Below are 27,768 nucleotides of genomic sequence, written 5' to 3'. Positions count from 1 at the left end.
CATACCTACTTCAAAATAATTTGGTATATCCAATAATAAGTTATTGTAATTTCCGCTTACGAGAAAATTATGTAATAAAATGCAATATCTGTTCTTCTGAATAGTTTAACAAGTATTTATCTTAATACTTTTTTTTTTTTTTTGTATTCAAGTTAAGTACAAACAAACAAATTTCATAACTGGCAGGTTCACTAGTCTTTAGTTCATTTATATAATGTATCTTGGTAAAAACAGTGTGAATTAACAATTTCTCTTAGGATAAATAATGAAATATCCAAAACTCACAATCCAATTTTTATGAAAGTACAATAATTAATGAATCAAATAAAATATATAATGATAAGGATGACAATGAAGTAACTGCTTTATTTTGTCTAAAGACAAGTTAGTAATATTTATATTTATACGACAAGCAAAAGCACAAAAAAAAATGGCATAAAACAAGATATATAAAATAACTAATAACATATTACATCCTGTTGAACACCTGTTGGAAAGACAATTTCTATACAATAGTTCTAAGACAGTTCATTATATCTAGCTCGCATTGCTTTCTTCACTGCATCTCTATAGGAGTCACCTGCTGCGGCACCATACGTGGCTCCTTTCATTCCTAACCCTGCAGTTCCAACACGCCTGTGAACCTGCACTATGTCTGATGTACCCTGTCCCATTTTCCCAAGACCTTGTCCTTCACTCCAACCCATTGCTTTTAACATCTTATTACCTATGTTATCACTACTGATACCCTCCTTTGTTGGTTCCTCATATGATACATGTTCAAACTGTTTCAGATATTTTGTCTTCAACTTGCTAGTGTGCACTACATCTGGCTGACCAAATTTTTCTCTGCGTTCCTTAGCTCTATCACGATAGCCAGCCTCCCTTTCTTTCTTCACAAGTTCTGCAAGTTCTACAGTTGAAAGTTTTGTCCTTTTTAAAACATCCATATTCTGTTTATGAAGATCGGATAACTGCTGATGTCTCTGAAGAGCTTCCTTACTAGGAAATTGCCTTTTACACAGAAGGCAAGCCATTTTATTCCAGTCAGTAAGTTTCTGTTCCTCAGCTTTTACTCTATCTTCAATGCTTAAACTTTCTTCACCACCTGTACCACTACCTCCACCTTCTGGTTCAGAGTCACTGTCACTATATGCTGCAACAAGAGTAGGCTTTTCCTTAGGAATAAAGGAACAAGATAATATATTTTTTTCATCCTTTTTCAAAACTTCATCAAGAAATATGCGTCGTTCAGCTGGTGATCTGTTTTCTAAAATAGCAAAACCAGCATCAGCTGTAGCAGATAGCCTAGACACTTCTGAAAGCATTAATTCTTGAGAAAGAGTCACTGTTCTTGTAGAAACTAAACCCAGTTTTGCACTCTCTTTCTTTTGGTTAAGAGTTTTTGCCCATCTTTCCATTTCTTTTGCAACCTTTCTAGCAATTTTTACTTTATCTTGCTTCTCTTTCTTTTTATTTTTTGATTTATCTTCTTGGTTAGTCGAACTATCTGCCTCTGCAGAAGATGTTGTTGATACATCTTGAGAAGTACTTGAGGCTGCTGCTGTTGTTACAGATGACGGTACAGGTAGGTAGGTTTGTTTTTCACCGTCCCACATGAGATACTGTTGGCTTTTAGAATTGTAATAGTACTGCGAGTTAGCATCATAATATAGTGCAGTTGTGGGGTCATAATAAAAACCCGAAGATTTATCATACTGATAAGTTGTTACATCTGGTGCAGGATACTTCTGATAAATGACACCATCTACTACCACAGTACCTAAACTAGAAATATGAGCATTTGCTGTCTGTTGTGCAGTTCCTTTATCTCCTTGAGACTCATAACTATAACTACTACTCTGGTTCTGTGTGGATGAGTCTGCTTCCTGATAATGATAAGATGTCTGGCTTTTATTTGGTTGATCTGTAGTATTATTAGTCCACTGCCCTGCAGCTAAAGCCATACTGGCTGCATTGTCCATGGCTGTTATCGAACGCTTTGCATAGGAAACTGTGACTTGTCTTCCGTCAATACTAAATTTTTCGCCCATTGATAAGAGCAAATCACGAAGTTCTGTAGCATCAGAAACAGAATGCAATTCTACAAAGCAATATCCTCGGGAAGTATTAATAAGGGGATCCTTAGCTATTCGCAAACTTTTAATGGAAAGTGTAGTCAGCTGACCGAGCATAGACATTATCTGCTCTTCTGTTGTCAGTATGTCCAAATTACGAAATAACAGGGTGTTAGACGAAGAAGAACTAACTTCATCAAATCCCTCACCTCCCCTTCCTGCTTCAGCTTCTTCTCTGCGAGCATTACATTGAAAGCATATATCTCTTCTTCTAAAATTATTAACTCCACATTTTGTACAGTTCCAGTCAGTTTTGTTAGAATCCCGGCGATCAAATCCACTTCCATCTTTTGGAATACTATAATGCAACGTGGCACGATGCTTTCCATCAAACAATATAACCCCCTGTGTAAGCTCCTTCCAACGAACAGCTTCAGAAAGCAGGTGAAATTCTACAAAGGCAAAGCTTCGTGGTTCACCTGTATCCTTTTTTCGCACTAGTCTGATATCTTTAGGTTTTAATCCACAACGTGTAACTTCATTTCTGAGATCAACTTCAGTTATATGTGATGCTATTCCACGAACCCAGATTGTATGATAAGGAATCTCTTTCTCCTGTGCTTGGTCCCGCTCTCTTTCTCTATCTCGTGACCTATCCCTACTCCTTTCTCGATCTCGGTTATGGTCTCTATCTCTGTTACGGCTACGCACATGTTCTCTATCATTATCACGTCCTCTATCACGGTTATCACGATTATCTCGTCCATTATCACGGTCTCTGCGCCTTTGCCTATCTTCTCGATTTCCAGCTTCATCATACCTATCATTATAGTTGGAACTGACCTCCCTACGAGTGCTAAACCCTCGGTCGCGACTGTGGTCTCGATCTCTGTTATGATTACTATCTCCATTAAAATAACTATCCTTATGAGTGTTATAATTTTCATGCATAGATACATCGCGATTGGATGGCCCATCATAAAATCTTTTTTCATTTCTCTCAGAGTATTCTCTTTCCCTACCAATTTTGTAATCCCTGTTTCGAATATTATCTTGACGTCTATTCCTATCTCTCTCCCTTTGCCGATCTAAATCTCTAGATGCAGAGTATAATAAGCTGGTATTATTATTTAACTCAGAATTCTTCCGATTACTGTGTTTAGAACTACCTGTTCCTTCAGTGTTAGCATCAATAGCCCAAGGATGTATACCAGATAAAGTTGTTCCATAATATTCTGAGCCTGGTGAGAGATCCATGTCCAGCTTCACTTTGCCTAAAAATGTAAAAATTAAACTGTGTTCACAACAGTATACAAATTCTCATATCACCAGACAAAAATCGTTATAAATGTTCTAACTATTTTAAGGAAAGCAAAGTTGCTGAGTAACTTCTACTCAAGAACACACACACAGACGAGCTAATTAACCTGCGAAGTGCTTCAGAGTGGCCTGAAATGACATAGTAACTAGCAGTAGAAGAGAGGGAAAAATCGACATGTTTAAAATTCACACCATTATTTAGCATAATCTTAAGATATGAACTTGACAGCCTTTTAACTTATTAAACAGTATCAATGATATTCATCTAAACCTGAATTCTCTCTTTTATTTTTTATTTTTTGAAATTTTCTAAAAAAAAAGTAATATTCCATATCTCAAAATGAGTAGACTACAAATGATCGATTTCCTGCTGGAACTCAATGCTGGTACATATCTGTAGAAATAGAACTTAAAAAACAGTCTTAACTGAAAAAAAAAACTAAGCAAGGAGGAAATAACTTCCAGACATGCAGCTATAACTCGCTGCAAAAAATACATCAAGACTCAGTAGGCTGAGATATTTCATCTTACTCTATACTTCAACACAGAGTTTGCAGTTGTAGATTGAGAGACACAGCTGAGGACGAAGTAAATTCACACAGGCTCACATGAAGAATACTGTCACCTCCTGAGTAATGCTAAAGAGTTTTAAAACCACATTATGACAAGCTAAAATTGTCAAGATACTGTGATGCAATTAAGTGCTCTCTGCAATAAAATGCAATATACATAAACTAACTACAGTACTTGAGAAAAAACTTCACAGTAAAGTGGATAAGCAAATTTCTGTAATATGTTGCTATAAAGAATCCATCTACCTTTTGTATGAGCCTGTAAACAATTCCAATTATTATCAACAATAGTTCTATTAAGATACAGATAGAAAAAATTCAGTACTGTAATTGACCAAGAATTCTGTCTGGGATTTTTACTTGCAACACATTTTTCTCTTTGATAATTACATAATTGATGGTTTCTCAATTTAGTTCAATGATGAAATTGGCATGAATATTCATGCTAATTCAATATGTGACTGTTTTTCAGTTGTAAAAATCTAGGTTATGTTTATGATGTCCTCAAATGATTAAGAACCTAGATCTAATCACCCAAATGGCACATATCATTCTCTTGCTCACACTACAGATGTATCTCCTTATGACACATATAAAGTTTGTTCATGTTGAGAATGAAAAACTTAAAGCTGTTCTTTCATTTCATTCAAGAGATAAAAAAAAACTGTGAGAAAAATGCAGGGTAGATGTCATATGTGTTTCTCAGGTTGCATGACTTCAGAAGTTGATTGACCTTTCTCTCAGTATAGTTTGGTGTACTGCCATCGAATAGAAACAGTAAACCATATAGTTAATGTGTATGTTTTTCAATGGCACAGATGGAAATGAAAGAACATAGAGTGATGACTACTGCATGTTGTGATAAAGTATATCAATGAATAATATTTTCCATTACCATCACCCTCACACTGTTCTTCAGTTTTTTTCAGTAGTATGGACATCAAGAGAAAGTCTCAGATTGCTGACAATGGAATTCATAGTAATGATAGCAATACATAATTTTTCATATTAATATTAGCTATATACATTATTAATATTAAGACCAAGAATTCAAATTGTGAAATAAATTTCCTAATTCTTTAATAGTGATTTATAATAAAAATCATCATATGCACATGCTAAAAAACTTATCAGGAGTAGAGTTTATGTTTCTTCTTACAATAGATGGAAGCAACAGAATCTGCATTCAGAAGCTTGGATATAATGTCCATTCCTTAATATATAAATGCAACAATTTTCTGCTTCATGGAATATTACCAAACTTACAAATTTTGTTTCAAATTTTTGCTTTAGGAAACATTTTCTCACTAAGATTAAATTGACAGAGTTTAATATTGTAAGGAAAATACAACAGCTGTTGGACTAAAAGTTCTAAGAGAATGAAAGTAAGCCTTGACTGAGGGATAATTCATCACTACTAACTGATGGACAATTTAAAAAAAAAAAAAAAAATCTAATCATACATGAAAAATTATGAGACCTATAGCACATCAGTACCATGTATGACAAGAGGGTTAAGAAGAATGAAAGTATCTCTTGACATGTATTTTGCACAGCTAAAAGTTGTAACCTCTGAAGAAGACCGAGTGAAGAAAGATATTCCAAAGAACAGAGGTAATGAAAGAGATGAAGCAATTCGGTTGCTATGCTTGAAGCTGGAAAGCAAATGAATGTTGACCAACAGCTGCTCTTATTTTTACAGTTCTGAAAAAAGTGGAGGACTGACAGGAGTTCAGAAGAATGTTGTTCACAAAAGTATCTACCTATAGAAGAGGCATAAGGCAAAAACTGAAGATCTGTGTATGTGTGTGGCTAATTACCCTGAGCAGTATTTCATGGCTAAGTGGATTAAACGTGGATTTAGTGATTGTTATGTTGTTCAAATATAAAAGGACAAGACTACACTCTGAAATTCTAATTTTAATACTTCCCTCAACCTTCTTACATTAGCAACCCATTCAGTCCCATCTGTAAACACACCAGTACTAACAAAGACATAGCTTTCACCATTTTTCTACATCTTTCTTTTATTTCACAATCTCTGTAAATGAGAGGATGTAAAACCTATGGCACATCAGTCCCATGGGTGGGTAACCTTTATCTACAAGTCAATGTCCTCCACATTTGCCAGAATTTGTTGTTAACAAGAAAGAAGAAACTTTTTTTTTAATAACTGGAAATTGTAGTTTCTCGGAAAACAAAGCACAGAAATAAATGGAATGAAGAGTTAGTCTGTTATGTTTGGAGCTGAATAGTAAATGAATGTTGACCAGAATTTTCCAAGGGTTCAGGATTGATGGAAAGTGGAAGAATGACAGCCAGTTCAGTGGAAAACACAGAAATAATGCAGAAGAGGAATAAGACAGAAAGAGAACATAGATGAGAAAGTCTGATCTGGTCACTAAGTGGAATGCTTTTGTTCTGGACAACATATAGCAATTTTAGAGAAGTTTTTGTGTGAGAACAATATTCAAAGGTAGGACAGATCTGGGAGTTATACAGTATTAAAAGTGATACAAGTGAGAAAGGACAACTATTTTTTGTATATATGGAAGAGCATACAGATGTGAGGTGCTTATGCCAGGAGAGACCAAAATAATCTGAGAATGTTATCTAAGTGGAAATCTAAGTATTACCAAAAGGTGAGGGAAGGTTAAGTGTGATCTTTCTTGCATGAAATAAGACATTTAGTGGGATTGAACTGAGTTGATTAACCACACTGTCCTCATCCAAATGAAACAGCTCAAGGAGAAAAATCAGTATTTGTGTAATTCTTTTCTTTGATTATGAAAGTTCTTATAGTGCTTGGAAATATTCTTATTATTGTTATTATCCTATGACACCATGGAGCCAAAAATTCATCTAGGAGAGCCCTTGGTCATACAAACACAGCTCATTATATCGTGCCTTAACCACATTCAAATTCTCTGCAGATACCACACTCTCCATGCAAGAGTTATTCCATCTACTGGTATCCTGTATGATACTTTCAAAATTCTGTATTACTCTATCATATCACTCCTCTTTCTTCTGTCTGCTAGCATCTACAGTCTACAAATTCTCATTCTCTCCTCATATTCTACACTCTCCAGTCCCAATATCATCTTTAAAGCTATTGGTACTGGAGAGTGTAGTCCTAATATCATCTTTAATACTCACTTTTCACCCTTTCCAGTGTATCAGCATCACCCCAGAAACAAGGGCCCAAATCTGCACACAATAGCCAGGATGATATTGTATACAAACCGTGTAAAGAGGCAAAATGACTTCCTCATTCTTACATAGCAGTGTTCGCTTCAGCATTGCAGTTATTCTCTAAGCTGTAATTGCTATATGATCCCTGAAATTAAACTTCCTATGTACTAAAACTCCAAGATCCTTATCCTGGTCAGTTTCATCTAGAATCATCATCATTAGTGTTCTGTCTCTTGACAGGTCTAACTCAGCAGATTCTCTTCCCCCAATTTCCTCTGTCTCTTGCTTCCTCCTTCATTTCCTGGTATCTTCTTGTTACCATTATATCATCGAGCATCGTTAGTCATCTTCTTCCTCTTGGTCGCTTTCCTTCAATTTTCCCTTCTATCATTCTTTTCAGTAGGCTGTCTCCTCTTAATACATGTCCTATCCAGTTATGCTTTCTTCTTCTTATGGTCTTTAGTAAATTCCTTTCTTCTTCAACTCTTTGTAATACTTCTTCATTGGTGATTTTTTTCAGTTCACTTTATTTTCTCCATTCTTCTCCATAACCACATTTCAAATGCCTCCAACATTTTACCTTCTTTCTTCCTAATTGTCCATGTTTCTGACCCATATAAGGTCATACTCCAAATATAGCACTTAATAAGCCTTTTCTTTAGATTTTTATTCATTTTATTAATAAACAAATTTTTCTTGCTATAAAAGGCATAATTTCCTTTGTTAATTCTTTTATTTCCATGTCACATTTTCTATTTTCTTGTATTATACTATCAAGGTATTTGTATTGTCTCACTTGCTCTACACTTCCTCCATTCATCATCACCTTGATACTTCCTGGTTTCCTGGAGACACTCATCACTTTTGTTTTCTTTGCGTTAATTTTCATACCATATTTCTTGCATATATTTTCAAATTTTTGCATTAGGTGCTGTAGTTCATCTTCGGTATTAGCTAATATTGCTTGATCATCTGCAAATCTAATATTTTGTATTGTTCTTCCTCCAATAGTGATTCCTCTTTCCTCTTCATAAAATGCTTCTTTTATCATTTCTTCTGCAAATATATTGAAGAGCATCGGTGACAGGCAGCATCCCTGTCTTACACTTCTGCCAATCACACATTTTTTAGTTTTTCCTACTTTTGTCTTTATTATGGCCATCTGGTTCATATATAATTCAGCTATTAACCTTCGGTCTCTCCAATCTAAACCTATTTTGCGTAATATTTCCATCAGATTTTCCCATTTCACCATGTCAAATGCTTTTTCAAGGTCGATGAAACAAATATAAACTTCTTTGTTTACTTCTATATTCCTTTCGCATATAGTCCTCATTACTCCAATTGCATCTCTGGTTCCTCTGTCTTTTCTAAATCCAAATTGATCTTCCCCCAGAAAATACTCCACTCTATTATACAATCTTTGATTTAATATTCTTAGCAGTATACTTTGGAGGCATGTGAGAGTCTGCTTATAGTTCTGTAGTCACTGCACTTAGCAGGATTGCTTTTCTTTTCAATTGGTATAAGAATACTCTCTGGGAAATCTTTAGGCCATACTCCTGTTTTGTAAATGAGGTTGCAGAGTTTCCATGTTTCTGTTATACCTTTGTTCTCCAGTTGTTTTAGGATTTCACTAGGTATTCCATCCACTCCTTCCATCTTTCCACTTTTTAATTCCTTAATTGCTGTTTCAACTTCTCTCTTTAGTATTTCAGGACCTCTTTCTTCTGTTGAGATTTCATTTTGCTCTTCCAAATCAATTTTTGTTGGTCTTTCATTTTTTACGTAAAGTTCTTCAATGTATTCCTTCTATCTTTCACCCTGTATTTCAATATCATAAATCAGTTTTCCTTGCTTATCTTCTAATGGCAGATTTCTTATGCTTTTTTTAATATTTGTAATTTCTTTTGCTTTTTCCAACATTTTATCACATCACCCCCTTTTTTCCATTTCTTTAATTTCTTTGCATTCTGTTTTCAACCATTCCTCTCTTGCTTTATCAGTTTCTCTTCTCAGTTCGTTATTTAATACTTTGTATTTTCTTCTTCCCTCTTCAGTGTACATTTTTCCATCTTCTTCTTTCTTCCACTTTTCTTATAATTTCATTTGTAATCCATGGCTTTTTAATTCTTTTCCCTTCCACAAAAACCTATCTCTTCAGCAGCTGTTTCATATATCAAGTTTCTCAGTTGATTCCATTTTGCATAACATCCATAGTTTCTTCAGATATATTCTCTTTGTTCCTTATTTTATTTTCCAGTTCTTCTCTGAATTTCCTACCTGCATCTCCTTTGAGTTTTTCTAGGTTCCACCTTTTTCTTCCTTTTACCTTTATTTTCTTATATAGTATTCTTAATTCCATAACAAGCAAATTATGGTCTGAGTTAATATCAGCTCCTGGATATGTTGATATCCTTTTTACACTGTTTCTGTACCTGTTTTGTATTAACATATAATCAATCTGGTATCTTGCAATATCACCTGGCATTTTCCATGTATATCTTCTTCTCTTTGGAAGTTTAAACCAAGTATTACCAATGATTAGTTTGTGTCTTTTACAAAACTCTATAAGTCTTTCACCTCTCTCATTCCTTTTTCCAAGGCCATATCTTCCCATTATTCCCTTCTCTACCTTTTCACCTACCACTTCATTCCAGTCTCCCATCCAGATGGTACACCTTTTAGTTCTGTCTTCTTCCATTATCTCTACTATTTGATTGTATATCTCTTCTACTTCATTTTCATCATGGTCACTTGTGGGCATATATATCTGTATAATCATTATGTCCACAGGCTTTGCTTTCAGTTTAATCATAATCACCCTGTCACTTTTATATATTATTTTTTCTACTGATAACCTTTTCATTCAAAACAAAGGCCACTCCATTTTTCCTCCGTGTTCTACAGGAATATATAATTCTATAACCATCACTTTCAAAATCTCCTATATCTTCCCATCTGACTTCACTTAGACCAACCACATCCAATTTATTCCTCTCCATTTCTTTCATCAAGTTCTCTAATTTACCAGCTCTTAACATTGTTCTTACATTCCAAGTTGCAACATGTATAGTTTCTATCTCATTCTCTCTTGGATGTCTTATTTTCTTCCTATTTTCCTCAATACTTGGGATCCCATCTTCATTGTCCATTTGAGGATTTTGTAGGTTAACAACCTGAGAAGCCTCATTTCTTCTTCTGCCGGGCATGACATCAATCGTTTGCCGATAGACCCCATTTTTGCCAGCTGTGGAAACTAAATTTGTCGAGTTCACCATATTTTCTTGGAAATAATACTGAGGTGGTTTCCTGTTGCCTTCCTCAGGAAACTATTATGGTATGGTTTCAAACCTAGGAGATCAGCAGACTCCCACTGCTTCATCTAGCATAATCCCACCAATATAATACAACATTGGATATCTTACCAAAGTGCATAACTTTACTAACAATAAAACGACAGCCATTTTCGCATGGTCACAATTTCAGTTTATTCAAACCATTCTGTAAGTAGTGCATATCAGTTGCATTCCTCGTTACCCTGCCTATCTTTGCATTATCAGCAAACAGCCTTAATAACTTGTGTTAATCGTTCCAAATATCATTAATGTAAAAACTGAATAACAATGGACCAAGGACTGATCCCTAGGGTAAACCACTGGTCACCTTAAATCTCACAGACCCACATCCCCACCCCCAATACATGACTTTTTGATATGTCAGTCAGCCATTCTCTTATCTAAATTAGTAATGTATAATTCAATTCCATATTATCCTCCAACTTATACAACAGCCTTAATCCTGTCCAAAGCTTTAGAAAAATCCAAAAGTATCATGGTGCATCAGTTCCCCTTGTCTAACTCAAACCATGACATTACTGAAACATGACCTTCCTTAGTAAACCATGCTATCATTACAAAGCACAGATTCTTAGCCAAATAATTTCCTATGCAATCTCCTACCAAATTTTTCAAAATCTTCACTTCATCTCCAGAGATACAGCCAGTTCAACAATCTTTTAATGATGATATCCATTAGTGCCCCTATTGCCAAATTCATATTCAGTTCATTCAACAACTCTAGTACCGCCTCATATACCTGAGTTTCTTCCTCTTGTGTAGAGGTAGCACTGCATAAAACAGGTTGATAGCTTTCATCAAAATAGGCACTCATTAGTTAACAAGCTCCTTTGCATCTGCGAGCCTCATACCATCTGCACCGACATTCTTTTGTATTCATTCTTTCTTTTAGTTACAATGTAATAGCAAAATTCTTTTGGGTTGTCTTTAGCTTGCAGAGCTACTTTCTTTTCATACTCACACTTAGCTTTCTGTATAACACTTATAACTCTTCTGGCCCTTCCACGTCATCTTTTTCTTAAGAATCGCTTGCTTAATAAGATTGCACATCCATTTCACTCACACCCTACTAATATACTAACTAAATTATTGTTTTGCTCAATAAAACTGATACCATACATAATTAACACATTATTAATGAGGACTCTGTGAGAGTTAAACCCAGATTAATTACTCAAGACTCACTGAAAGGATTATGCCAAAAATAAGACTAGATAACAATATCATATTAACTTTATTATCAGGTGGTGGAGAGAGTCTTTTTCCTAAACCTCTCCTGAAATTTATCAACAGTTGGGATATGGACAGAGCTACCGCATCAATGTTTAAGGTTTTGCAGCATATTTCAAACTAACAAAATAAATTATCAATTTCTTGAAATGTACCCTTAGGGAATGTACAGGATACTATAGCAATATGACAAAGTTTACATTATTGCTAATTTCATACCAACAATTTTGCTTCAAATTAGTCTAACACTTGTCAACACTCCAATATTGCCATCTTATAATTCGGTCTTCTAGGGTACTGACTACATTAATCCATCAAATCTTGGTCCTCTGAATTTTTTACAAGCCATCTTGCCATCAAACCTGTTTGGTTAACCTCTCTTCTCCCATTCTGTTTAGATGACCACACTCTCTTAGATTGGCTCTGCTCATATATTCCTGAACCCTGATAATGTCTAAATTCTTGCTAATATCTTCATTTTTAATATGATTCTGCCAAGACCGCCACTTCTTCAATTCCCTAATTTTTCTAAGGATTCTCATCTCCCACCTACCTAATGGTAACCTGTCCTTTGCAGGATATAGGAAACCCACTCACACACACACACTTTCCCATCATCCCCCCCCCCTCAACAATATGGTGTCATAAAAACACTAACCCATAAAGCGTATAAGCTTTGTTACAATGAGACTGACCTCTCTTGCAACAGAACTAAATCATATACACCACGCTTTTCTATCTAATGGTTAGTTACCATAATATCAAAAAAAAAATCATTACATCAATCCACAACCTTCTCTTCAGAAAAATTTTAGTAATGTTATCACCATCCCCTATGTCTGAGGCACATCAGAAAAAATATCCAGAATCTTAAAGAAATACAACTGCACCACTTTCAAGTCCCACTTAAAACTAGCTGGCCTTATCTGCTCCACTAAAGACAAATTCCCTCCCTCCTCAGTACCAGGAGTATATACAGTTCCTTGTTCCTGCAAGTTGGCCTGCTATGGCCAGTCAGGAAGATCAGCTACCATCCAAATGGAAGAACATAATCAATTGGAAAAAGACCATCATGCTCTATCACAATAAAGTTAGAAGAGAAAGATTATTTTTAGAATCTGCTACTGCTGCTCTTAAAAATCAGCCTATTTAAATAAACATGGTTGCATAAAACTTCCAAAAATATGGGAAACACTAATACTTTGAGATCCCAGTTTACATCCTAAGCCACCAAGAGATATCCTATCTTGTTAGGACTCTAGTCTTTTGTCCATGTGTTACGTCTCATTTTGTACTGCCTGACAATGTCTCTATAATTGAAATATTGGAAACATTAAGTACTATTTTTAATCATTTCCTAGTGCTGATTCACTCCATTAAACTTTTATCATGAATGTGAAGATTATATTTATTAATCATTTTGGCTAACTTTTTAAAAGTGTCTTGGATAGAGAAATGGAAAGAAATGAAGTTTTTTTTTTTTGTGTGTGTGTGTGTGTGTGTGTGTGTGTGTGTGTGTGTGTGTGTGTGTGTGTGTGTGTGTGTGTGTGTGTGAGAGAGAGAGAGAGAGAGAGAGAGAGAGAGTGAGAGAGTGAGTGAGTGAGAGGACAAAAAGGTCAAGAAGGCAGAGGGTGCTGTTTGTGACAGTAGGAGAAATATAAGTTTGCACAAGACAGACTCAAAAAGGAAATAATAGCAGTTGTCCAACATCTACACAATTGTGGACCAAGGTTTTTAAAAAAGTTAGATGGTGGGACGCAATTTTTTTTGTAGGATTATACACAAGACAATGTATATATAAAGTGTCCTACTTAATTTTTTAATCTTGAAGCTCTTTTAATATTTGAACAACTGAAATTCAAATTTTGAAAAAAAAAAAAAAAAATCAATACGAGCACTGTGGATAATCAAACCAAATATAAACCACACCTGTATTCATTTTGGGTTCAACATGTAGACTTTTAAGTTAGATCGTAAGACTTTTTTTCTTTTTTTGAAATATATGATGCCCTTCTTAATTTAATAAATTTAAGTTCTTTTAACAAAAGTTCTTCTTACCTGCCAACCTGGCAGGAAAAAAGAACTTTAGGAGATTGAAATATGAGATCTGATAATGCTGGAGTCTTGACAAGTAACAGACTGATTTGGAGGAAAATTGTAGATAGGAAGTTAGTAATGATGTAAATTTTTCATGTAGTACTATCATATCCTGCACACCCCTTGAATTTGGTGATGAAGTATTTTAATATTTAAACTGGAATTTAAGATTAAAAAAAAAACAGATTTAATAATAGAATTGTACACAATTGAACTCTATAAAAAAAATAAGAGCACATATAGTCTTGGTAAAATTATGAAGAATAAAATCATGTTATGAGTAATAACTATGATTTCTTGAAGTTTCAACCTGCATATCAAGATCATTTCATCTAGAATATACATATTTATGCAGGGAAACAAGTACATTACCATTCAAACAGCATGCCAAAATATCACTAATCTGGTCAACTGTTACATTTCTAGTCTGACCTCTAGTGGGAGAGAAAAAAAGCACTACATAAAACTACAGTCCTGTTTTACAAGGCCAGAGATCAATTTCTTGTTAATTTTTAATGAAACACAATAATGATAGTTGCTTAATCAGTGTTTAAAATAAGAGTTGAAGTCTGTCATTAGCAAATTATGACTAAGATCTGGAGTACTACAGTCCTGATTATAACCTGTTAGAACAAACGTTATGTGGGTTGAAGATATGTCATACTTGAGATTTTTAGGACATCATTATTGCTGAGATTAGAGTGGTTGAATTTCATAGGCATTTTTAAATTTGCACTCATACCAGGTTTTGGTGTACCTTTCCAGTCAATTCTGTGTAGAATATCCAGGACATGCCCAGAAATGTTAGACTTACCATAGTTATTAAATTCAATGTCATTTCTGTTTCTTTTTTTTTCTGGATAGAAATCACACATTGAGTTTTGCCTATATAAAGGCAGGTTACAGGTGTATGAATATGGTACACTCCAATGTGAAGGAAGGAAGTGGATCACTGTAGGAGATGAATAAGTTCTTCAATTTTGCAGGTAGTTTATAGGCAACATTAAGGTTGTATATGTACCCTTTATTGTATGGAATAGCTAAGGTTTATTGTAATATAATTTATTCTTATTTTTATCTAGTCTTGTTAAGAATTTTATTGAAAGTATTTTTGATATAGCCATTTTCTTAAAAAAATTATTCATGCTTAAGTACTTGTGCACTGGAGCAAATCTTTATAGCTCAATTTAATGTTAATGATGCTTAGTTTTTGTGTTGGATAGCAGTAAGAATTTATGTATATGTATTGGCCAGTTATGTGTAGGCTTCAAGCTAGAAATGAAGGATAAACTGCCCAATGGAAGTGCATTTTCACTTTCAATTTCAATGGTGAATTGTATGCATTAGGTAGTGTATTTAAATAGCTGAGGAAGGTGTTTAAAGCTTGGTGGCCATGAGGCCAGATAAAGAAAATATCAATGTACCTGAAACAAATTTCAGGATTTTAAGGCAAAGGAATGTAAAGCATGTTGTTCAAAAGGTCCCATTTTAAAACTGGCAACAGGAGGGGATAATGGCAATTATCAGAAAATTACTGGCAATATTTACCTAAAAAATGCTACAGAAATTAGCCATTTAGAAAAGTATTGCAAACACTATCAAAAGTCTTTACAACACTACGCCTACAAAAAATTAATTTAATTAAATTACAATAAACCCCTTAGCCATTCTGTACATTAAAGGATTATCAGAAAAAATGAATAGAATATGACAAAATGCAACTTTAATGCCACCTTTAAAACTTCCTGCAAAATTAAAGAACTCCTCTGAGGATTGGCTTTCTTCCCTGACCCATTCTGGAATGCAAAATATATTCCATATAGGGGAAACTGAATGTATGAATCTGTTCCAAAAAAAAGGAATCAAATGACACATTAAATTTAAAAACTATAATAAATCTAGCCTTTCTGCTAATGCATCCTTTCTGGATGCACTATACAAAATTCAGTGGAAAGTTACCTGTTTCCTCACTATCATGTGAACCATATAATGGTATGAGCAAAAATTTAAAGAATCTGTGAAATTCCAATCAATCACTCTAATTTCAACGATAATGATGACCAAAAAATCTCAAGAATATGTAAGACATTCCACACATACAGTTTTTTGTTTTGACAATTTATAATCAGGACTGTACTATTTCAGGATCCTACTCGTATTTTGATAATAAAAGAACTTAACCCTTATTTTAAATACTGATTAGGCTACGGATAGTGCTGCATCATTAAAGATTGATAAGAATTTGATTTCTAACTATGTTAAACAGGACTGTTGCTTCTATGAAGTTTTTTTCCATTCCCACCAGAGGCCAGACTATTAGAGTAACAGTTAACCAAATTAGTGACACTGGCATGGTGTTCAAATTGTAAATTGTTACTCTCTCTTTCTGTGTACACCAGATGACCACCTTTATATGAAGATCAAAATGTCAGGAAATTAGTTACTCTTCATCATCCAAGTCCTAATAAGTATCCTGGAGGGGGTGCTTATCAGGTGAATGATATAGGAAATAATCTGAAAAGAAATATTCAGTTCTTTGCTTATGATGTAAAATTATGTAGAGTAATAAGTTAATCAAGGCATTGTGAAGAGCTTGCAGGAAGATTTAAATAGGCTCTAAGTATGGGTAAAAGATAATGGGTGCCAGTTTAATGTGGAGAAATGTAAAGTTAAGCATGTTGAGATAAATCAATTACAAACTGTGTACTACAATGATGGAACTGTACTCCAGGAAATATATGAAGCTCGGGATTGGGGGGGGGGTAGTAGTAGTAGTAGTAGTAGTGGATAGAGTTGAAGTTTGCTAAGGTTGATAATGTTATGATAAGATTACTTAGCTACTGAAGAACAAACTAACAAGTAGAGATAATGAAATTATTCCTCTTTATGAAGCCTTGTTTACTGGATTACTGTGCTCAGGCCTGGTCTGCTGGGTTTCTTGGGAATGGGGAGTATTCAGAGGGGCAAGCAACAAAGATGGTGAGTGGTCTGTGAAATGTTTCCTCATAAGGAAACATTCCACAGTTTGAGGATGTGTGGATTGCAGAAATTGACTGATAGGTAAAAAAAAGAAGGGAATGATAGAAATATTTATAAGGGGAAATAGATTGGGTTTATTTAGTCACAATAATATGAAGAGAAAAAAAAAACTAGTTTTGCTAAAAATACTTGTGGCTTTGTCTGGGTTAAGGTAATAAAATGCTTACTATGACATCACTAAAATACAGAACATGCAGGAACCATTACAACATATGTTGAAAACAGAAACTACGTGGGAGCTGGCACGAGTTATTGTTCAGTGATGCGTGCAAGATAGTTGGCTGAAAAGTTAGTCTGATGTGCAATTTCAAACATCATGAAGAATCATTCCTTAGTTCATATTGAGTGTGCCTTGTGAACAGATGACCACAGTGGATTTTTCACATTACAAGAAATGAATTTGTCTTCTAAGCAAGGCATGGAGCCTTATCCATTTAATGTTATGATGAGCATAGGAGAAGCAGAAAGTTAAGCCTGACTGTTTTCTCTGTTGTTATTAACATCTCCAATATGATCTTTATCTAATTTCCGAACTTCTAGATGTCTGCCCTAAGTAAGAAAGGTCAAAAGAATGCGGAATAATAGAAATTTCCATCCCTTATGTTGGTAGACTTTCTCTTAAGATCGTCATTCTCCTCAAATCTCATGATATAGAGTGGCTTTTAAGCCCATTTTGAGGAGAATGACGATCTTAAGAGAAAGTCTACCAACATAAGGGCTGGAAACAGAAGTTCTATAGAAAATGTTTTGGAACATAAGTAGAGAATAGTATGTTTTGTACCATTTTCTTAGAATACCCATTGGTCACAAGTACTTTGAGTAGAGACTATAATTCTTCTTTCAGTTTTTGTTATCTCTATCTCTTCATCTCTAATAACCTGTATGAGTGAGCTTGCAGGATATACTAAGAGAGAGAAGCCTCCTTCAACTCTTGGAAAATTAAGACATCTAGAAAAGGAAGTTTTTGCTCATTTTCATGTCAATTAAATGAAATTCCAGAGTGAATTTCATTTAATTGTGTAACTCATTGACACTACATTTCTAGATGATAAAGATGTCATCTACATATCTCCACCAAAATTGAGGGCTTTTTATTTATTGACATGAGGAAATGTTTTTCCAAGTCTTCCATGAATAAGTCAGCACATAGAGGAGACAGAGGATTTCCCATTGCAAGGCCAGATAGCTGCTTGTAAATTTTCCCATTCCATCTGAAATAATTGGAGTAAAGACAATAACTAAAAAGTTGAGGTGTCAGGAGGGAACAGATCATCTGTAAGTTCCATGACTTCATCCATTGGAACATAAGTGAACAAAGAAAGAATATCTAGACTAGCTAGACTATCAGATGACAAGATTGAAATCTCCCATAGTTTTTGCATGAAGTGTTGTAAGTTTTTAATGAAACAGTCCATATGTCTGATGTGGTTCTTTATAAGCTGTTTTGATAACAAATAAACAGGTGAACTAATGCCATGTATGATTGGCCAAAGAGGAATGCCAGTCTTGTGCACCTTGGGTGCTCCATACAGTCATGGAGTTAAAGGGTGCATAAATTTCAACTTTTTCTTTTGATCTGTATGTGACATGCACATGTTGCATAACAGATTGTTTGTCACTTCATGATTTGTCAACGTAAGGTCATGTCTAATGGAGTATAAATGGAGGAATCTGAGAGTAAGAGTCAAATCTTAGTCATGTAATTAACTGCATTCATGATAACAGATGAATTGCCTTTGTTAGCTTTTAATATTACACTATCCTTGTTCTTTTTTAAATTGATTGATTTTACTGGTCAAAATCTACATATTCATCATAGAAACATTTAATTTACTTAAAGGCCTGGTTGGCCGAGTGGTTAGTGTATCCACTCTCCAGCCAAAGGGTTGTGGGTTCAAATCCTCCCGTGGGCATGGATGTTTGTGATTGCCTGTGAAAATACTAGTGGGGGTGGTGGGCGATAGATGGCATTGGTGTAGATGATTGTAGTTGGAGAATTGGGTGGAGAAAGAGTTGTAGAGGAGGTGCCCCCCCCCCCAATTGAATCTTTGGACTCCTTGAAGGTGTCATGTAATAATAATAATAATAATAATGGCTTTAAAAAGATCAACACAGGGAAAATGTTTCATTTGGTTGGATGGGGGTGGGAGAAGAAGAAGAGGTCATCTCTCAAAGTTGATTAAACATGTACTTAGAAGAGCTGTGAGGACTAAATTTTTTGCTTGGAGAGTTGTGAATGAATGGAATGGGTTGCCAGAGCCAGTTGTGAACACTCTGTTAATGGGTTTATACCTCTCCTTGAACCCTATGACAGATTATGTGGTTTGGGTCTTCCATGATGAGTCTTCAGACTCCATGGAGGTGCCCACGCAATTATAATAATATTTTTACCAAAGTTAAATTGGCATCTTCCGAGATCAATGCATTGGTGTCAAACTCATATGGGAAAACCTCATCTGCAGACATTCAACCAATGACCGAGACACAACCAACCAAAGGTATAGGTGGCATAATTATAAGACTTTAGGCCTGCCTGTATCTCTCATGTTCCATCTTTGTACTGAAGTGTGTCTGCATGCATGACTTTGATACCAATGTATTAATCCCTGAAGATGCCAATTTAACTCTGAAAAAATATAATTATTAAATTTTTAGTTATTTATTCTACATTGTTAATTTCCTGAAACAACACCACCACACATGATAATCAATGCATAAACATGAACGCCAAGAACACTCCAAATCATTTTGAATTTTCACATTTTTTCCCTTATTATTGCAAAACAATGATGCATATTCTTGCAAGAAAACAGCAAAACACTTGACCAAAACCTGGGAGCTTAACACAGACATCCAGCTTCTCACCTAAACTTTCCACATCCTTACAGAAGCATGATGCTTCTGTAAGAAGAGTGCAACATGTGCTTTTGTCAGGTCTGATATCTATCCCAAGCCATTAATCAGACTTATAATCTCCTTTATATGATTTGTTTTGGCTCAAGATATCCTGGCCTCATCCTGTTGTCTTTATCTGCTGCCTGCATATACTGATTTTTTTTTTTTTTAATACCTACCTTTTGCAAACTGATCACATGCAGTCTAATTACCTGAACAGTAGTTAGATCATCTTTTTGGGATATTTCAACATCCATAATTCAAACTGGCTCCCCCTTCTCTAGCTTCACAGATCTACCTGGAAAAGAAGCTGAATTGTCTGCTATCAGTAATGATCTAATGAAAATTGTTCACATACCTGCCAGAATTCTCAATAATCCTCATTACTTTCCCATCACCCCCAGACCTTTTAAACAGCTGACATCTCTGCTCTTGGAAACTCACACCATAATCTTGTACATGTTTCTTTTTCTAACAAATTGTCCTTTTCTCCAACAAATCTCAGCCTCATATACCATGCACTACAGTGGTGCCAACTAAAATTATCTTCAGTATTTATGTCTCTTTTCCACAGTCTAATTATTCCTTCTGCTCTCCTGATCTTAATGTACAAGTGAAATTATTCTTGCTGGGATGAATGCCATTATTCTCCACTCCTCTCAAAATCCCCCACCATTATCCAAGCCTTTTCCTAAGATTTTTCAACAAATGTGCCATTCTGAGCTAAAAATGTAGCATACATTCAGTTAATATCTCATATTTTAACACAGCTTAGCTTATATTATAGCCCAACAGGGTTATCAACACAGCCTAAATACTAAAAATTACTACTTTGTAAGAACTAAATGCACTAATCTTGCAGTCAAGCCCACTGGTCCTTGGCAAAAGGCAGATATAACTTCTGCAAAACTACTATGTTTTCATCTCTCTTTTATTCTAATGGAACAATGGTAATGTCTCCTTAAGATAATGCAGATGTTTTAGTCTTCTTCTCCTCTACTCTTGTTTGGACAACCAAAGCAAATCTCCTCTTCTTATTCCATAAGCACACCCACAGACTCCTCTGATCTATTAGTATCAAGATTGAGTATTTTTCTGATATCCAATCTTGATACTAATAAGTCCCTTAGCTCAAATGGTCTAGCTGTACTTGTGCTCCAGAATTAGCACCTATTCTGTATTGTTATTACAACTTGTCATACTCATCATCTATCCAGCAACATGAAAGCAAGTTTTTTATCTAACCTCTTAGATAAAAAGAGGTTACTTAATAATCACCATTGTGGAGTCTAGTATTTTCATTCTACAGCAGACCTCCTCACTAACCTTACCTACCTTTGGATACAGGCCACAGAAAGGTATGAAGAAAAAAAAAAATTTACTTTGAATATTTCAAACAATTGATCCAACTGATTGAGTCTGGCATTGCAGTTTTCATACTATCGCCCTACCCTTTGTGAATGGATTGTCAGCTTCCTCACTTGTTATGCATTTTTCTATCACTGCCAGAGTACCCCCAAAGTTCTGTGTTTTACCTGCACTTTTTCTTTTATGCCAGGGGCACCTCAAAAAAGTTCTGAGGTATCACAGATGTAAGGGATGGTGATGAATTTTTTATGATTGTGATCTGAGGAGAGTTAAGTTTAGGAGAAGAATATAGAATTCTGTTGATTTTGGAGAAATTTTTAACCAGTGCCTTCCTCGACACCAGTCATCTCCAGTCATCTGGCTACTTAACATATCCTTATCCTTTTCTGTCTATAGGAAACCAATGTATACATCCATCATCTTTCACAATATCATTTCTTACAACAGTATGGTGTTATTGAAACTTGAGGAAATAGAGCAAGAACCATCTGTTCAGACCATACTAGTCTCATCACTGAAATCAATCATATCAATAATACTTTTTTTTTTACCCAATGGTATTCCTTTCTACAAAATCAATAACTTTATATTCTTCTTACAAATTTAATCCTCCCCAAAACAAAGATTACAAAACATCCATCATTATCTCTTACACCAAGGACCCGTGACAAGGATTTTCACACGTTCTCAAAAGATATAATATTCAAACTTCCTTCAAACTTTACCAAAAGTTAGCTACCTTTTATCCATTCATCAAAAGGTATTCTCAAACACTTAGATCATTCTAGCATCTACAGCGTTCCTTGCTTACATATTTTGATCAAACAAAAAGAACAGTAAGCAGTAGATCAGATGAAAATATGTCCACTATCTACACTACACGGTTCTGGTTCATGTCAATAACAAAGATCTTTGGATTCTGTGGGGAAAAACCTCTACTATACAAATGTAAATATAACTCTAAGGGACTGTTATTAGATGATACAGCTCTGTAGCATACTCCTAACCTCAATAAATGACTGCCTCAGCAGGCCTGGTGGGCTGAGTGGTTAGTGGATCATGTGAAAACGTTTCAATATAGAAATATCGTGAGTAGACATATTACTTAAAATTATAATAATGGAATTAATTCACCATTGTGGATTAATTCAGGATTAACTCAGGCAAAATATCATTTTTAGTAGAATTTTTGCCTGAGTCTCACAGGCATCTTCAGTGCATGTAAAAAGCTAATTAAACAATAACTGACAATTCCAAAAGGCACCACCTAAGTAGCTAATGTAGGAGAACTAAAAACGGTCATTAAATTTCCTAACTTATTTTTTAAAAATAAAAAAAAAATAGATAAATAAATAATATATATATACACACAAATTAAAAAGGTTAGGAAAGATTAGCTGATTTAAAAAGTACTATCTCCCACAAAGGGGATAGACATAGACCATCGGATCTGTTTAAGTTAGGAGAGTGAAATAAAGTTTCACATGTTTCTTTATAAAGCCGTTCCATGAGGAACCGACTTTTGTGAAGGACTTTTGTCTTGTTCCAATAACTGTATGTCTAGTGTTGCCATACAGGCCATTATATCCATGCTGAATCTCATCACCATCCCAGCCAAAAGGTGGGAACTATTAAAACACCGGCTCATCAGGCCCACTCCTTTTGTTCTTCAGGGGAACTATTACAGAAAGAATTGCAGTATATTAATTCCGCTTTATATAATGGATATAAGAATTCTTGCATCAAAAGAGCTTTGAGTAGTGTTGATATATCTTCCTCTTCAAATACAGAAGAAATAATGCATATTTTTATCCCTTATGTGCAAGATATTAGTGAATGCATAAAGTATTAAAACCACTAAATATTTTTGTTGCCTTTCGACCCATCAGAAAAAATCTCCACCTTTCTCACTTCTCCAAATGACAAGATTCCACATCTCAGTTATCCAGGTGTCTACCAGATGCTCTTGTGGGTTATCTTATTTTGGACAAACAGGAAGATCTGCTTTTATTCGGCAACAAGAACACAAGTCATATATTCAATACCTTGAACCTGAACAGCCTGGACTTGCAGAGCATGCCATCAACACTAGACATAGAGTTCATTGGAACATGACAAAAGTCAGTTCCTCATGGAACGGCTTTATAAAGAAACATGTGAAACTTTACTTCACTCTCCTAACTTAAACAGATCTGATGGTCTACGTCTATTCCCTTTGTGGGAGATAATACTTTTTAAATCAGCTAATCTTTCCCAACTTTTTTAATTTGCATGTGTGTGTGTATATATGTGTGTGTATATATATATATATATATATATATATATTTATTTTATTTATCTATTTTTTTTTTTAAATAAGTTAGGAAATTTAATGACCTTTTTTTTAATTATCTTACATTAGCTACTTAGGTGGCACCTTTTGGAATTGTCAGTTATTGTTTAATTAACTTTTTACATGTACTGAAGATGCCTGTGATACTGAGGCAAAAATTCTACTAATAAAAAATATTTTACGTGAATTAATTCCATTATTATAATTTTAAGTAATGAAAATATATCCACTATCTACACTACACTCCTACATGGTTCTGGCTCATGTCAATAACAAAGATCTTTGGATTCTGTGGGAAAAAAACTGTCACTATACAAATGTAAATATAATTTTAGATGACACAGCTCTGTAACATACTCCTAACTTCAATAAATGATGACTACCTCAGCAGGCCTGGTTGGCTGAGTGGTTAGTGCACCTGCTCCCAACCAACCAACAAGGTGCAGGTTCAAATCCCATGTAGGCATTGATGTTTGTGATAGTCTTTAGGTGGGAGATGAATTTCATTGCCTGATGTGAGATCACTACCCTGCTTATTAAAGCTGAAGTGGCTTGAAAAAGGTTCCATGTTTGGTCTCTCTAGAGCAGGGTTTCTGGACTATGTAAAAAATAAAATAAAAATAAAATAAATAAATAAATAAAATTGATAAAAATAGAAATTTTGATGGCAAGTGATAGATGCACTTATTCAGAGCTATTCAGAGTACACTTTAATCATTGAGAGGCCATGATCAACTGACAAGTCATGCCTGAGATTAAGGCATTCCATAATCATATCTTGTTTAATTTCATATCATTGAAACCATTAGCCTAAACTTCAACTTTAACATGCTAGTTTACACAACCACATCCAAATACAGTGAACTATGGTCAGAATTCAATGTTATATCAATATAAGATAGCAGGCAATGACCAGGTAAATAGAGTGCAAGCTAGAAAAATAGGAAGAACAGTAAGGAAGGAAAAGTGCAACTTAATGAACACTTTGCATATCTCAAAAGCAGGGGCAGCTCGTGCATAAGTACTGCGGAACTGCAGCATCCCCAATTTTTCTCGATATATAAATATATTTATTAATTTATTTATATTTGCTTGTAATATTTAATTTTATCATCAACAATCCTATACAATTCTCTTATTTTGTATAAAAAATAATAAAAATCCATCTTGTAGCACTTAGGAGAGCGAAGGACACTAGCAGCACTGTGGTTACCACAGTGTCATATTGCTGCACGCGCAAGCATATGCACATCATAGTGAGATGCGAGCTAATAGCATAATGCGGCACTGTCTTCGCGCAGTTCCACTGTTGTTTATATGCAGTTTGAGCCAGTAGTAAAGTGTTCGTAGTGCTTATCGTCTTTACTCCGTCTCTTTAAATATTTGGACATTGCAATTAAAGGAATGGATTTTATTTTTAAGTAATTTTGAATTATACTAAACTGTATAATTTTATCGATAATAAACAATATGTTTTCATGAAACAAAACAAGAAGAATATATTTTATTTTTAAGTAATTTTGAATTATACCAAACTGTATAATTTTACCGATAATAAACAATATTTTTTCACTTTTAATTTTTTTAAAAAATTTTTACCATAATTTTGATATTTTATCCAAACACGTATACGCCGTACTTACAGTGTGTATGTATATTTTGAAAGTTGCATCACCCCCATGATTTCAAGCCACGAGCCGCCACTGCTTAAAAGGCTCGTTAAATAGCGATGTTAATAAAGCTGTTGAGTATGATATATCAGTGTGCATTCTTAGATAATGTGCAAGGAAATTAACTGTGCCCTTAACCTAGTTCTTTAATGTGTCACAATAGTTGAGTCCAAACAAGTTTTAAAGACAAAACAGTGCTGTACTAATAAGAGTAATAGCAAGAAAGGGTGGGTTGATAAGTATAAAATTTTCTGAGAATTCATATGAATTTGTAAAAAGGAAGTCTTAGCAATCTGCTTGCATTTATGATAAAAGTAATGAATGAATGAATGAGCTGGATAAGAGAACATACATGGTGATATTCTTGGTCATCATGAATGCATTTAAGAGAGAACAGGCAGATAATACATTTATCAGATGGATATGGAATTGATTGCAAGATAAGCTGCAAACAAAAAAGCAGTATTACACACAAAGTGCAGTTTCATCTGTTAATAAGTCCTGTGGTTTGACAAAGTATATTCAGCTTTTTGGTGATGATACAAAGTTGGTGAGTAATAAGATGTTGGGTCTCTTTGAGAAGATTCAAATAGGTCAGCATCTTAGATAGGCAAGTTGCTCTCATAAGCTGGGAACAATGATTTTTGGAATCAGTGTGTGGGTGTGTGTATGGGTATGTGTAAGGGGACTTCAACAGATTTTCAGGATGCATACTGGCTGAATTTTGAAGAAAAAAATTTTGTCATCTCATCTGCTGACAAGACCACACTACTATGTAAACATCTGGTTCCTTGGTTTCTGTAGTGATGAGGAAGCTGTGCAGAGGGTCTAGCAATTATGGAGAAGCAGAAACTGAAAGAGCATGGTGGATATTACCACGACATTTAAAGGTGGTGAGAGGATTTTATCAAATGGTTAAAGCATATTTTTTACAGGAAGAGTTGTGGCTGAGTGCAACATATTGTTAATGTTAAGAGTGAATGAGGCTTAAGGTACGATATGATATGCATTACTAATACTTACTATGATGAGTCAACTGTCCCCACAGAGATGTGTTAATAAGAATAATCCAAACAGTGCAGTACTGAAGAAATAAAAAAATAAAAAAAATTGTCACAAAGAAAGAAAAGTCTGACTGATTTATGACTAACCACTCAGCCTTGTTGGCCAAGTTGTTAGAGTACCCACTCTCCAGCCAAAAGGCTGCAGGTTCGAATCCCGCTGTAAGCATGGATGTTTGTGATTGTCTGTGAAAATACTAGTGGCAATGGCAGGCAGTAGATGGTGTTGGTGTAAATGATGATGGTAGTTGGTGGATTGTGAGTGGTGGAGACAGAGCAGTAGAGTAGGTGCCTTCCCTCGATGAGTCTTTGGACTCCCTGGAGGCATCAGTTAGTAATAATAATATGCTATACACCAATAACATATCTGATGGTCTAATGTTATGTACTGTTTTATTACTTTTTATCACACAGAAAACAGCCTACTGGGTCCTGAGGACATATCTCAACAGAGCTGTTGTAAAACTCGATATAGCTTGGAAATACCAAAGCACCTTACATCGATTTTTACAAATGTCAAGTCTCATGAGATTGTTACAAAAATAACCTTGTATGTGTCTCTATATTTTATGCTAAATATTAATGTAAATAACCCTATGGGAATTGACTGTACTTACTGCTTTAACAAAAATTTCTAGAATGTCAAAAACAAAGGCAATGTTTTGCCACCAGAACTTTGTATAACAGCTCTACATAAAGGCATAAGAAAGTTGTTTACAATTTAAGTGTATGAGAAAATTGTTTGTGAGCTGTGCGTATAAACACCTTCAAAGTTAGTGTCAAAGAGATCGGAAAGGTTCAGACAAGTTTCTGCTACCCGACAAGATAGGAGTGCACAGAGGAGAAGAAAGAATGGGTAGGTCTTAACAGAAGATAAAGGAGTCGTGCCGAATTCTTTGGTAGTTACAACCCTTCACGTCCTGTCCTCCGGATGCAGAGGACCAGACGTTACGGCAAACCCATGCCAGAGGAGAAGAATGTAAATGAAGAGAAAACAGCCGATGTAAATACCCGAGGCAGTGTAGGTCGGATGTCTTTTTTGCCGTGGGAGATCAACCAAAGCCAAAAGCTGCAGAGTGATCTTCAAGCCTATATGCTGAAATCTCTTGCCTGAGCTTTTTGAGTACCGGAAAATTGCAGTCCAAAGCCCACCAATATCCCGACGAAACGCTCCCCTGAAGCAAGACTCTCCAGACGGAAGCCTAGGGCCCGCGATGAAAGAAAAGCATAGGGACTTTAATGCAGAACCTTTGGATGAGTGTGCGACACGGAGCCTCTGTAAGTTTGTTCCATCTTTTGTTGTACATTGCTTTTGTAATCTAGGAGATACGTTATAGATGGACTAATAAGAAATAGTAATAAGAAGTGTCTATAAGAGCCCTCTGATTTGTTATTAATTGGAATATAATTTGTGAGAAAACTTGGCATAGCTAGCTAACTCTTTGTGAGTAAATTAGAGTTTCAATAATTTGATTTAATAAGCGGAGAAGTAATTGAGTAATTATATTGTATAGTTATTTAGTATTGAAAAGGGAAAGTTTGCTTGCATTTT

At 35.0% G+C, this 27,768-nt stretch overlaps 1 protein-coding gene across 2 annotated transcripts in view; it reads right to left on the bottom strand.

Annotated features, from left to right (window-relative positions):
* Positions 1 to 340: 340 nt before the first annotated feature.
* LOC150105505 (RNA-binding protein 5-like) overlaps positions 341 to 27,768 on the bottom strand; it is a 47,015-nt gene continuing 19,587 nt past the window's right edge. For both annotated transcript variants that reach the window (XM_090394221.1, XM_090394220.1), the window contains exon 2: positions 341 to 3,352. In XM_090394221.1, the coding sequence (XP_090250347.1) occupies positions 519 to 3,335 (2,817 nt within the window). In that variant the 5' untranslated portion in view covers positions 3,336 to 3,352 and the 3' untranslated portion in view covers positions 341 to 518. The remainder of the gene's footprint in view (positions 3,353 to 27,768) is intronic.

The sequence above is a fragment of the Typopeltis vanoorti genome, chromosome 6, assembly GCF_054136105.1.
Source record: "Typopeltis vanoorti isolate ZY-2024b chromosome 6, IOZ_Tvanoo_1.0, whole genome shotgun sequence".
Lineage (NCBI taxonomy): Eukaryota > Metazoa > Arthropoda > Arachnida > Uropygi > Thelyphonidae > Typopeltis > Typopeltis vanoorti.
Note: the sequence above shows the minus strand (reverse complement) of the source record. Positions and strands in the feature narration are given on the sequence as shown.